General features: G+C 38.2%; 1 protein-coding gene and 1 long non-coding RNA gene across 7 annotated transcripts in view; one reads left to right on the plus strand and one right to left on the minus strand.

Annotated features, from left to right (window-relative positions):
- DIAPH2 (diaphanous related formin 2) overlaps positions 1-10,146 on the minus strand; it is a 151,309-nt gene extending 141,163 nt beyond the window's left edge. For all 5 annotated transcript variants that reach the window (XM_085544581.1, XM_085544579.1, XM_085544578.1 and 2 more), the window contains exon 1: positions 9,843-10,146. In XM_085544581.1, coding sequence (XP_085400707.1) covers positions 9,843-9,962 — 120 coding nt within the window. In that variant the 5' untranslated portion in view covers positions 9,963-10,146. The remainder of the gene's footprint in view (positions 1-9,842) is intronic.
- Positions 10,147-10,179: 33 nt separating this feature from the next.
- The window catches only part of LOC107312710 (uncharacterized), a 120,231-nt gene continuing 116,794 nt past the window's right edge, over positions 10,180-13,616 (plus strand). The window contains exon 1 of one of the 2 annotated variants that reach the window (XR_014945148.1): positions 10,180-10,792. This is a non-coding gene — a long non-coding RNA (uncharacterized LOC107312710). The remainder of the gene's footprint in view (positions 10,793-13,616) is intronic. The other variant, XR_001554588.3, reaches the window with a different exon arrangement.

Consider the following 13,616-nt stretch of genomic DNA (forward strand, 5'->3'; position numbering starts at 1 on the left):
ACCAACAACTTATTTATGAAAGGATCAAATACTGCTAGCCCTTTGAGGGCTTTGGTTGGGTTCTGTAGTATTAAGGTAATTTAGCTTTTAAATAATAAAAACAAATATGCACACCCTCCCCTACTTAAAGTTTACCAAAATGAAAATACTTCATTTTAAAGAAACTTCCCAATATTTCACTGAACTCTTCACAGCATTGGCATTGTCAACTTTTGCAATGAACATTGTATCTCCTGCTCCATTGTTAATCACATAAACTCCCTCCCAACAACTACTTTCCATCAGTTTAACCCACTCCTCGAACAGTAACAAAGCAGACATTTACTTCACTATCTACCTACAATAGCAAGAGGTGTTCCAGAGCTACAAGCACCTTCAGTTAAGAATCATCGCCAAACTATCTCTGCAAGACACAAAGTACATACAAATTGAGCCCACCACTTTTAGCAGGCTATACTTTTGTCCGTTGCCAATTGGGAAGTAAGTATACAGGAATGAGCAATGCAGACCTGTGCGCAAGTACTAGAGGAGTGTCTCAAATCAAAGCACAGTAACTCAATGACTTAAAAAAGAACTCTCGTTTTTAAAGCTAACCATGTGCCACTCATCTTAGAAGAAAAATCTAACATTCAACAAAGGATCAACCCAAGGTTCAAAGCATATAGTTGTAGTTAAAAGGGCTGCATGCCTTGAAAAATGTGAAAACTCTTGAATAAGAGTGAAGTTCAACCTCACAATAAAAAAAATAATAATCTGTTTTTAAGAACTGGGGACAAGAGGTGGCAGCTTATTTTTGCTTTACTGAATTGGCCCAATTCATTAGCCTTATAATAGCTTTTAGACAGCCTGAGACGCTTCATGACATATCTGAACAGAACAGCTTCTTGCACACAGAACAAGCTAGAAAAAGAAAGCAAAATGTTCCGACAATTTGATGCATATGAAGCATTACTATCTAGAAAAATATCTTTGCTACACTGAAATGAAAAAAACCTAATATCTCGCATGCAAGCATCAAATTGAGCTCAAGTTTGCACTTAATAAGTCAATAATTGTATCGATGTAGTTTTCCCAAAATAAGAGTTCCAGAAAGTTACTTCAAATGTGCCTCACAATAACTCCATCTTTAAAAATAATAGTAATAATAATAAAAAATAAAAAATAAAAAAATTCCCTAAGTTAAAATTAAAAAAAAAAAATAATGAGAGCTCAGGAGCCAAAAGTTGTATTTTTGTAAAAACAAGCAGCTAGCAGAGATGCTGGGCTTAATATGGTACAGAAAAGCATAGCCAGCAGAAAAATCAACAAATAAACTGCCAGCCCCATCAGCATTCAAACAATCCATCTTCCAAACTAGAACCTTTAGTGCTATGCTGCATTCACCTGTAATACAGGCCCAGAATTTGATTCAATGACTGATAAGTGATTTTAGTCTGCTCTTGTAAGGAAAAAGAAAAAACATTTCTTCCAAACCTAAACCCAGGTGTAATAAAATGAATACGCTGATACTGACAAGCAATCCTGCACAATACCAGCACAATAACAATTTCAAGTGACAATTCTCTAATAAATTCTGTCTGGAATTCCTCTTATTTCCCCTCCATCAAGTACAAAAATATGTGTACAGAAAGTTGTACATGTATCTGAAAGGACTTCTGAAATAATTTGAATGCACTTCTAATGTGCTAAGATTCTAGTAAATGAGGCTTTGGAGGCGTAGCTCATGAAGTAAGCTCTTTTATCAAGAAGAACATGAAATGAAATGTAACTGACACTCAACTACCTGAATTCCTTTTTTCCCCATAAACATCATTCTTCAACAAAAACTACTCAAGTATGCACCATCAAAATTATTAGACTTAAACATGAAATTATTTAGGTCTAATATAAGTGCGAGGCTATTTGGGTATGTGGCCCAAAAGCCAGAAACATGTGGCATCAATACATATGGTTAGCTTGGTGATTCAAGAACTCTAAGAAATAGGATTTGATGACTTTCTCCATTTACACTGCTGACAACCATTGCAGTTCAATATGCTCTTTCTTATGCAAATACTTACCTATTCTAACACAAATGGAACACTGCATGTAACTGTCTGAACTATTAATGTCTGTCAAATTTTCATCTCCTCACACATAATCAAATGCAAATATTCCAGCACAGATCTATTATGAAGCCACGGTTATTTTAGAAGTTACTTAAATCCTACAGAAATGAAAGTAAATCACAGCACAATATGAAGAACCAAAATGTAACAAAAGCAGAAAACTAGATTTATACATGTAACTACATGTATCTACTGAACGTCACATTGTATTAATGCTTGCTCTTTTTTTTGTTTTTTTTAAATGAGCATAGCTTTGTAAGGAACAAAAACCACTGACATCTTTGAATGTCAATATCCCAATAAGCATCATTAGCTTTTGCCATACTGCTAAACTGAAAGATTGCACACCTAACATTTCTCCTCACCTAAGTACTTCCTCTTTCAACAGTCACCTCTGAAATACCAAAAGAATCAGTGAATGTACGCGGTTGGTTGTAAATGTGTAACCAACAAGCTGTGGCACAGAGGTGTCATCGAAAGGTATCACTGGGAATTTTTAAGGTCTCTGGTCATTTCTTCTCATTTTTGTGCCTAAATATTCATCATGATGTGGTTCATAAATGCAATCCCACACAAGACAATGTGATTATCATTTAACTAGCTGAACTCTGAAGAAAAAAAAAATAAAAAAATTACATTCTATTCCTTCAGAACAAGTCTGAGCACACTTAACTGTTCTGAAAGACACATCAGACTCAGCAGACTTACTGCTTCCTCCAACATCATCTCATCTCCAATCATACAGCATTGCTAAAAGGACCGAGTGAATCTTACAAGAAAGGATGCCATTTGTAATAGGTGTAATTCTGAACTCTCTATTCTCTCACTCTCCTGCAAAATCACCTGAAACCAATAAAAAGTGTCTCATTTATACAAGAACACTTGCATATTACTAAGTAGTAGGAACACCTTTGTTTCATGTAACAGGAAAGGTGTGGTAACATGACAGCATGCACTACATCATGATGACAATTATTACCACACCCAGTTGGGCCCAATGCCTCTTGTGGCTCTACCAAATCCTAAAATATTTTCTGGGTGGGATTGTTCATTCCTGAAATAAACTTTCAAGGTATTTCTTCCTTTATACAAATCACATGAGTTTGTGGATTACGCCAGAATGTGTAATGCAACATAATTTAATTGCTAATGTAGATTCATTTCAGATCTGCTTATGCTCATATATCCTGCTTTCACTCCATGCCTGATCAAACAGTTCTCACCAGATGGCTGACAAGCAGTCACAGTCATAGCTAACAGTAGAAACAGATGAACTTAGGAGTTCTAGTAAACAATCAAAGAAGAAAAGAAATATAGATTTGACTAGTTCTGTCTCTTGATTTCATTAGCTCTACTGCCATACAAAACCCAAAGCACTCAAGAGGGCATACATACTAGGCCGGCATTGCTGTCCAGGAAAAGCTGATAGCCTCCTCTTCCCTGTCTTATAAAAACTATTTCTAAGGCCATCTTTAATATTTTAAACCTAACAGTACACAATATATTTAAAATCACAAATGTTGATTATCTATTCAATTCAGGACACTTACCAAAAAATAAGCAACCGCTTCTGCATTTATTTGTTACTACTTTCCTCCATACATTGGATTATCAGCTAAAAGGGTTTACAAACTTATCACTACTTTATTCCAGCAAGATTTTGTTTTCTTACTATTAGGAAGTGATATACAAAAGCAGAAGCTCTAGGGATGGTTTCTCCATCAATACCATAGGGAAAAAAAACTATTCATAAGGAAAGCATAAGTTTGATACAAAAAATAACATGGAGGTTGAAGTTGGTACAAATTACTGCTACACAAACAGCAAGGAAAGACTTCCAACTGTTAACCTTCTCTAAATGAAGACTCTGATTATTATCTGCTCTTCCATTATGAGAAGTTGTGGTGGTGAGCTTACTTCCTCCAAAATAAAGTTATTAAATGATAAAAAAATAACTGGGATACACCTGTTCTAAGAACTACATAAAAAAAAAAACAAAAAAAGCATTTTAGTTGCTACCAATTTCTTGTGGTTTTAAAGTTAAACAAGAAAACTGATGAACAACCAGCTGAAATCAGCAGTTGCTTCAGCAGCAGTTGACATCTTCTGTCTTGTCCCTAGATATGGGTAGCAATTAAAAGAATTTTATAAGCCATTTGTTTACTCCTAAAAAATCGCAATTGATTAAAACAACAACCACCACCACCATGATGGCTGCTTGTAGGCCACAAGATAATTAATCCTTAATCTTTTCCTTCTCCTGAGAAATTAGCAATCATCAATGTTTTAAAGGCTATCTGTAACATAAAAACAAAAGTTCATCCTCAAAAGCTTAGAAAACACCTCTCCTGTTTGATCTGGATACTGCCAGTTCTCTATATTTCTCTTCCACATTGTGGAATCTGCTTTGTTTGCAAAGCTTCCTGTATATATTCCAGAATATCTCTACAGCTTTGTCTTACAAGTACTAGTTCAGGAAGTTCAATTACCACAAGCAGATAGCCTTATCACTCTATCACCTCATTTAAACAGTGTCAATATCAACTCACATTAAAATCTAAAGCTAGTCAGCACTATGTCCTGCTCCACCATACTAAACTTAGTGCCAAATCAGTATCCTTTCCTGTAGTAAGCGAGTTTTCTTAAGATATCAATACCACCCTTCAGCAATGGTTGCACTGCAACTTCAGTTGTGTGAAGCAACAATCCTTTGAGGCATTCACTGACACACTGCAATCTCAAACAATGGTTTTTTATTCATTTGCCAAAATCTGCTTAACCTGACTCATAGTTCACGTATGCAGGATACAAACATCTCAAGGAGTCATTTGTAAAGAGCATATTCTCTCTCTGCAGAAGAGTGAGAGTCAACAGACTGAGTTAAACAATGTCATGTGATGTAGGGTCCTGTAGAACACTGTCTGACACTGCACAACACTATTGACAGTTCACTTAAAGCAGTCCTGCCCAAATATGGGTGGAGCAGCATAGTTAAGAAACCTATCAGCCAAGCACAGTCAGTTCTCTTCCGTATATAAGCCAACTGATAAAAGCTTTTAATCCACTGTAGGACATTAGTAGATGGAACATTAGTCAGATTCTTGAGTTCATAGTTTTTGATTGATTTCAGAGCTCACAGGGCTTAAAATGCTTCAATATGAAGCATAAACAATTTCCGTTTTTAAACTCAAGCATGAGTTGCTCCTTGTGCGATGAATCATCAAATCCACATCATCACATTTACTTGCATTCCAACTATGTAATCCATCTCCTACCCCTAACGTCTTTTACCCCATTTTACAAGCTCTCTCAATCTACTTTTAAAGACAATGTCATACTCACACTACAGCCCTTTGTGAAAACTAAGCTAAGTGTAGTTTTTAAATCACTGATCAACTACCTCATAAATGTGAAATTAACTTGGAGTAATGAAACATGACTTTGGCATGGCACTAGCCACTACACACACAGAAATACTTCTATTTCAGCTAATAGAAAATCAACAGGATATTCTACAAAACCTTGACTCAGACCAAAAAAAATTTACCACATGAACTTCTAGCTAAGTAGCATTCAGATACTCAGGAAGCACCACATATCCTGTTCTAACGTTCTCTTTTCAAGCACTGATTCATATTATCACAGACATCTGGAAGTACCTCGGGTGTCTAGCCCTAACTCTAGCTCAGAAAGCTGAGTCAACACAGGACACAAACCAGGCGGTTAAAAGCTTCATGCATGTTTCCAGGTCTCAAATACTTCCAGTGACTAATAAACACCTCTGATCAACCAGTTCCAAAGCATAATCACCTCTCCAATTATCTTTTTCCCCTAGTACCCAAGTCAGAACTGTTCCCTTTTCACTTATCCACTGCCTCCCACTCTCATCATATGAACTTCTGTAAAAAGCCCGGCTTCAGCTTCTCATATAAAAATATCTGAAGTCTTGAAAAATCTTTGGGCTCAGCTAAACTATGACAACCACATCCAAACAGATCTAACACTTTCAATTATGCACTTGTTTCCTATGCAGCCAAAAAAAAACCTAAATAATTCCTTTGGTGTTACTACATACTTACTTTAGTGTTAGATACAGCAAACAATATCCAAGTTAAGGACTAAAACACACAAATCTCAGCAATTCCCCTGACAACTTAATTTAGTCTGTTTCCACTAGCATAGCAGGCATACTCTTAAACAGGCAAAACAAGACTGTTGCCAAACCAAGCTAAATATGTAGCTGTTCACTGTTGTCTCATACTAGCCCATGTTCAGGGCTGGCATGAGACCAGATGATTGTTTGTCAAAACAATTTGATTTTTTTCCTGCCCGTTCCATTACAAACAAAAATAATGGTACTCATTCCCACCTCCAGTTCTTCCACTAACACAAAATGATGTGGGAAAAAAAAAAAAAAAAAGATTAAATCAGAGCTCTTCCAGTAGTGAATTGTCTTGGAACATGACATTTTCATTAAAAATACTCCAGTTTACACACTACCAGTACAAAAACTGGAGCTAAATTGTCACTCTTTCGAGTTCAAAATGTTATATTAGACTTAAATGACTCCCAAAATAACCCAAATCAGAAAATAAATAAATAAATAAATAATAAAAGCCATGAATTAGGAGTTCTAGTGCAGCCCAACTTTGATTGTATGTGAGAATATATACCAATTCAGCTTTCTTACAGAAAACTATTTCATAGAACTATTTGGGATGGAAGGGACCTTAATGTTCATTTATTTCTAACCCCTGCCATAGGCAGGGTCAGCTCTCACTAGATCTGGTTACCCAAAGCCCCACTGAACCTGGCCTTGAACACTTCTGCAGATCCACGGCTTCTAAGCAGCCTGTGTCAGTGCCTCACCAGACTCTGAGTAAACAATTCTTTCCAAACATCTAACCTGAATCTTCCCTATTTCAGTTAAAGACACTTCCCCTTCTCCCACCAATATCCTGATAAAGGGTTCCTCTCCAGCTTTCCTGCAGTTCCTTTTCAGGTACTACAACTTCTCCCCAGAGCCTTCTCTTTTTCAGGCTGATCAACCCACACTCTCCCTGCCTACCTCCACAGAAGTGCTCCAGCCCTCTGAGCACCTTCATGACGTCCACTAGAAGAATGAGAATTACCTGCCTCAACCTGCTGCCCATGTTTCTTTTAATGCAGCCTATAGTTGACTTTCCAGGCTGCAAACACACACACACACTGTTGGCTCACACTGAGCTTTTCATCAAGAAACATCCCCAAACCTTTCTCCTCAGAGCTAATCTCAATCCATTCTCCACTCAGTCTGTATTTGTGCCCCAAGCCACGTGTGTAAGAATTTATACCTGTTCTTGTTGAACTTTATGACATTCCACATAAAAATAATTCCCCCTCATCCTCCTTCCAAAGGCCTGATGCCAGATACTAAAACTAAATCTGCTGTTATGTGTAGCTATATATCCTATCCCACCAACTCCCTTTCAGTATGCTGCTTTATATTAGAGATTACTGAAAAGAGGCACACTTCTCTAAGTACATCATACCATTCCAAAAATTAACCAACAGCCTACAGGTTGATTCATCTATGTAACTCTACTGAAACTTAGTAAATCATAAGCTGTGAAGCTGAACCAAGGAAATCTCCATACCAAAAATCTACATTTCATTTACAAGCTCAGTGACAATTTAGCACTTGTACAAGCAGCGTGGATTTTCTTATAGAAGTCTCAACTACTCCTCTGTGTTATTTGCACTGCAAAGATGAGTACATGCAAGATTGCTCTCCAATAGCCAAAAGAAACTGCTACCCCAGCAGAATCAATTCCTTATTCAATGTTTAAGAATGCAAAATTTATAAAAGATTATTCTTGTATATAATGAATTATGCCTTTCCCTGATTAGTCCTGTTTTTCCCTTACAAATTGATATCATTAAGCGATAAATCTGTCTGCTCACATTGCCTCAACTTCAAATACATTTTAATTCCACCCTTTTCCTTCCTCAAAAGTACATCCCACTTCATTATAGCTTTACCCAGAGTTTGCATACATCACGTCCAAAATAAAAGACATCTTCTTCCCCAGTCAATACATTCCCCCAATTGTACCATCAAAAACTAGTCACTTTACCTTCTAAAAGACAGATCTGCCCTGACTTCAAGCAAGGCACCTCAATTCACCTTCACGTTGTTGCTAATCTGTAATTATCTCCTCAAAAACCAAAAGCACATGTCTGCATACAAACTGAAGTACTAATGGGATACATTTCTCCCATTAAATGTAGCAAAATAAATCAACCCTTCTGACTCCAGAACAACTGATGAAAGCATGCAATAGAAATAGCTGGCCTGCTCAACTCAATTTTGAGCTCATTCTATATAAGGTTATAAAGTTTTGGATTTCAATCAGGACAAAGTCCTCTGTCCAAAATTTTGCCCCAAATTAAAGGAGTCTCTGCAGACAAAAGCCACAAACAAGACTATTTTATTTAAAATCACTTCCCTTGGAGGCATCTACAAGCAACTCTTGTTAGTCACTTTAAGCACAAGAGCATTGTTACTATGTATCCTGTGCACGGAAGTGAGAGTCTGTTTCCAATAGCACCACAAAACAAAATAAACCACAGTATTTGTTTATGTTAATATATACATGGTTGCCTTTAATACAAGCCAAGTTCAAATTATTCAGCACTTTATCATCCTTTTAAACGACTGTCGTTCTCAGTGACTTTGTGATGCCCCATACAGTGTGAATTAAACATCCCCACGTGCATTCCGAGTCAGTTTTGACCAAGAAAAATGGGTTTTCAGCTGATCAACCCAAAGCTCTTCCATGCTATTCTTAACGAGAGGAATCTAAGGTGGGAGCAAATAAACATTAACTTAGTTTTACTATTACCTGTGAAAAGCCTTGCACAAGTTATACCAAAACTTTGTAACTAGTGCTCTAATCAATGTGATGACTCAGTCGAGTTTTAAGTGACCCCTCCACTGCCTCTCTGGAAAGGCAGACGTGAGATGTGGATGAAATGAGACCACTCAAACCAGATAAACGCAAGTAACAGGAGTAAGCAAGACAAACACTGATATAATTAACCTCTTTTGCTGCTCCTCCGTTTATAATTTGAGATACAACACAAGACTGTTGACTGTGAAATGGACCTGTGCATCACATTACCATGTTTGTAGAAACACGCTGCTTAAAACCAAAAAGCTGTTGTAATCAACAACCGGTTCGGGCCTAAGGAAGACTTGCACATTCAGAAGTTTACCTGCTCATCACAAAGAAACTAGAAAACCTCCAGAATCTTCACACACACACACACACACACACACACACACACACACACCTTCTTTTCTCCCTGACACATGTAACACTTGATGTTATTTTCACAGTAACTCCGGATCTCACAGGTGAAGCCCTGCTTGCATCACAGCCCCCCACTTCCCGCAGCCCAACACAATGCTCACAGGGCCGAGGTTCTCGGGCATGGTTACAGCAACAGGTGCTGTAGCCGCCCGGCCCAGCGCTGCGCCGCGCCCCTTCCCGAACCGGCACCACCCGGCTCTCTTCAAAAGCAAGAAGTACCCAAAAACCATCACGGAAGCTCACAGATTATTATTAAACCCTTCCTGAAAACCCAGCAGCCCCCCCCCCCCATCCCGACCGCACGTCCCTCCGCATCAGGCTCTCCCCCTGGTAGCAGCAGGACGCCCACCCTTCCCTCCCCACCCCCATGCTCGCTCACCAACTTCGTCTTGTTCCGGGTCTCCTCTTCCGAGGATCGCCCGCTCCGTTTTGCGTTCATCTTGCTAGGGCCCGGGGGCTCGTCGCCACCCCCAGATCCCGGTGCTGCTTGATCTTCCATCCTTCCGGCAACACCGCACACCGGCACGAGGCCCCTTTTTCCGTCAGAGCTTTATCCTCACGGCCCCATAGAGTCGGCAACCACAACGGGGCGTCTCCCCGCAGCGGCTAAAGCAGTTCCTGGTGGTACTCCGGACGCCTACTCCCAATCAACCGCCTAAGACGCCCAGCGTCCCTACGCATGCGAACTAACAAACGAGCGCTGTTGCGCATGTGCTGATGTAGTGCGCATGAACTGTGCGCTTGTACAAGGGCGGTAGGCCCGAAAGGGGAGAGGGGCGTCGCCGGGAAATGGCGGCGATGGGAGGCTGTGAATAGGAGCTCCACTAGATAATATAGATAGATATATATAATATAGTGAATAGGACAGGTTGATTGTCAAATTACTTCGCTTAGTTTTCCCTCAAATTGCTAGGAGCAGGAAAGGCCTGCGTCTTATCCATTGAATATCAGTGCTGCAGACTGAGGGCTCTTCATGAGGTGTCTCTGAAGCATATTCCTTTGTATTTTGTTTTAGGAGTATACTGAGTGCACTGGGTAACTATGGTGTGCTGTTTAAAATTGAGTTTCCACAAATGAAAGCCTTTTTGTACCCTTTGCATTAGGGAAGTCCAGTCTGTAAAGCCTGAGCTTTCTGTCTATATTCATGGTTTGTAACATCAAACTGCATGAAATGGTTCTTCACAAAACAGAATCCCCCATGAAGAGAGAAAAATAGGCCTTTTTTTTTATTGACACACCTGAGCATATGTTTAAGTTACCAGGCAAACAGCCGTGGGAACAGACACGGTCCATTGTAAGAGGACAAAGGCAATGAAGAACTCTCTGGAGGTGAGATTTATGTACAAACATATCATTTCATTATGCTCAAGAATATGAGTTTTGGACATCTTCTACAGCAGACCTTTTCTTGTTCAATATGAAAGTAAGACCTGTAGACCTGTAGAGTAAGATTCATGGAGCAATCTGGCTTTTCTTTAGGCTCCCAAAGAACAGCCTCAATACCAGATGAAATAATGCAATTCTTTTAGCTATACTCCAGAACATCCAGAATTTTAGTATTCCTATTTCTACTCCACCCCAACCCCCACCCAGATTTGAGGATCAAAAAACAATATTCCACATATGAACCAACAACTTATGAGCATATAAATTCTGCAGGCAATTTTAAGCAAAAAGAGTGAGGTGTGAGAACTATCTTGGTTAGGAAAATTAAAATGAAAAAGTCCCTCCACCCCTCTTCTGCCACCTCCCCTCCCATCCCCACCTCCCCCAAAAAAAGGCAAAAAGAAACCACCACAGTTGCTTAAGGCAACCAAATAAAACCTCAGATCATTTTGGCAATCAGTTTGCACTGCCGTGTTTTGGCCCAGCTCCGAGAGCAATTTAGGTATGGCCTGAGGGAAAAAAACTTGTTGCAGAAAGTGTTCTTAAGTTGGCTCCATATCTGAGAAAATTTATAACTCTTCGTTTAGCGAAATTCATTTTACAATAGTAAAAATGTGTAGCTGCAGAAGGTTCCTGCTATGAAGATGCATTTCTCCTCTTGGTTTCTAGTGTAATCTCAGACAAGCACTTAACTGCAACAACTGAGCCAGACCTTGCAATAAAATGATAGTAGACTAATAGTTATGTCCCACAAACATGTACTGCTTTATATCTGAATTTGAACAAAATAGGCTTTTCAAAATGACTGGCCAATGCAGCAATCAAAAATCTTCCCTTTTAAACATCCTCCCTCTAAACATACTAAAAAAATACAATTATGCAAGTTTCCAGAAGCTATGTACTCCAAAAATATCTGGAGAAGAAAAAAAGTAAGAAAAAGATATATGAGATTTTATAAATCCAGTGACAGAATTTCCATCTACCAGTGAAGGAATAGGCTTCTGGAGAAGCAGTTTTAAACCAGTTGAAGTGAACTTGTGACTAAGCCAGCTATTCAGGTTTCAGTCCTTGAGAAATATCCTGTACTCTAGGTTTCTAGTATTGAAGAAGTAAGTTAACAAACTTGAAATGTTTGTCCTAACCATCCATCTAGCTGGGTGGCTGCAGTAGGGAAGATTTATTTATTTTTTTAATAGGAATTCTGCGTAGCAGTACAAGAGAATACATACTGTATTTAACTTAACCACAAAAAGGAAATGTGCTGCTAAGACACCCAGGGGTATGTATCCCATCTTTCCACCCTAAAATTCTACAACAGGAGCACAACCACTCCACCATAATTAACATACCACAATCTTTCCACTACTGCCACGATGCTGTAGACTGTCTTCAGATTGTCTCATCCCTCTTCCTGGATTATTTTCTCTCTCATCTTAATTGACCATTAAAACAGCAATGTTTTATGTTGCAATCGTGAACAGTGTCACAAATGTTAATTAAAACAGCTAATTATGAACATTTATGTAAGTAAATAAGGATTACAAATTAGGCATCTTCACAGCTGTTTCGAGAAGATTCTGCAGTTACATTTTGTTTGTAGCCATGACACAGCTGCAAAATGGTCCACTGATTAGGCTTTATATTTTGAATTTTTGAGTAAGCTACAACTTTTGCCTATAGCTATTTATAGGAAGAGGAAGCTAACAGCTTCCCACCTATTGTTTAAAAAAAGGTTTTATGTTTAATATGTTGACAATGCAATGATCTCTGCAGTCACCTATAGTTGACCTTTACTTAGCATGCCTACCTCTAACTTAAAACCTAAAGCACTGGAGCTAGATGAGGTATTAGTATGGGATATGTACAGAGTCAGCTTATGTCAAGGTGCATTATTCATTAAAGTTAGGTGAATTAGCAAATAAACAGAATGTTGTTTTTAATCTAAACAAGTTATTAGTGATTTGCTCCAGGCTGGGCTCATCAAAAATACCAAAAACAAAAATCTTTTTTTTTTTAGGTTAGTGCTTTCTGAAGTATTGTGGGTTTTTTGTTCTTTGCTTTTGTTCATTTTTTGCCATTGTTGTTGTATTTAATCAGAAGCATTTTTCCCTTTTTGAAGCAGTTAGCTGATTTAGGTGAATTCTCTCATTTTCTATGTTTTGACCATTTATCCTACAATTCTCAACCACAACAAAGTTTCTCTTCTCCAGGTGATTGTTGCATTCATGCCCCATTATTGTTTTCTGGGAACAATACACATGATGACTTTAGAGAATGACTTTGGAAAACAAAAACAAACAAATAAATAAAAAAGGGGAAAGGTAAATATTATATTAATTAATTAAAAAAAAAAAAAAAAAGAAAAAAAAAAAGAGCAAACATACTTTTGTTGATTTGGGTTTTATTCCAAAGGAGAAAACAAACAATCAAACTAAATAAACATACAGACACCAGATGATACATGAAGTTTCTGATATACACATTAGTTTCTTATTTACTGATTCTCCTTTTCCCCCCTTTGCTTCTGACACATGAATTTGTAGTCATACATGGTGCAATATTTGGTTATTTACACAATTGCCCAAACTTTGCTCTTTGCAGAAATTTCTCAATATTGTTGAGCAGCAAAATAACTTTTGCCATCATTCCAGGAGGAATTTTGTCTCTAAATCCTCCAAGAACTTTTGAGCTTTCCTCTCCCTCACTGGTAAATGGTGTTAGCAATCTGAGAGTATGGGAATATATGCTAGTGAAATAAATGCTCATG

The sequence above is a fragment of the Coturnix japonica genome, chromosome 4 (assembly GCF_054131305.1).
Source record: "Coturnix japonica strain WE chromosome 4, WE-NBRP24, whole genome shotgun sequence".
NCBI lineage: Eukaryota > Metazoa > Chordata > Aves > Galliformes > Phasianidae > Coturnix > Coturnix japonica.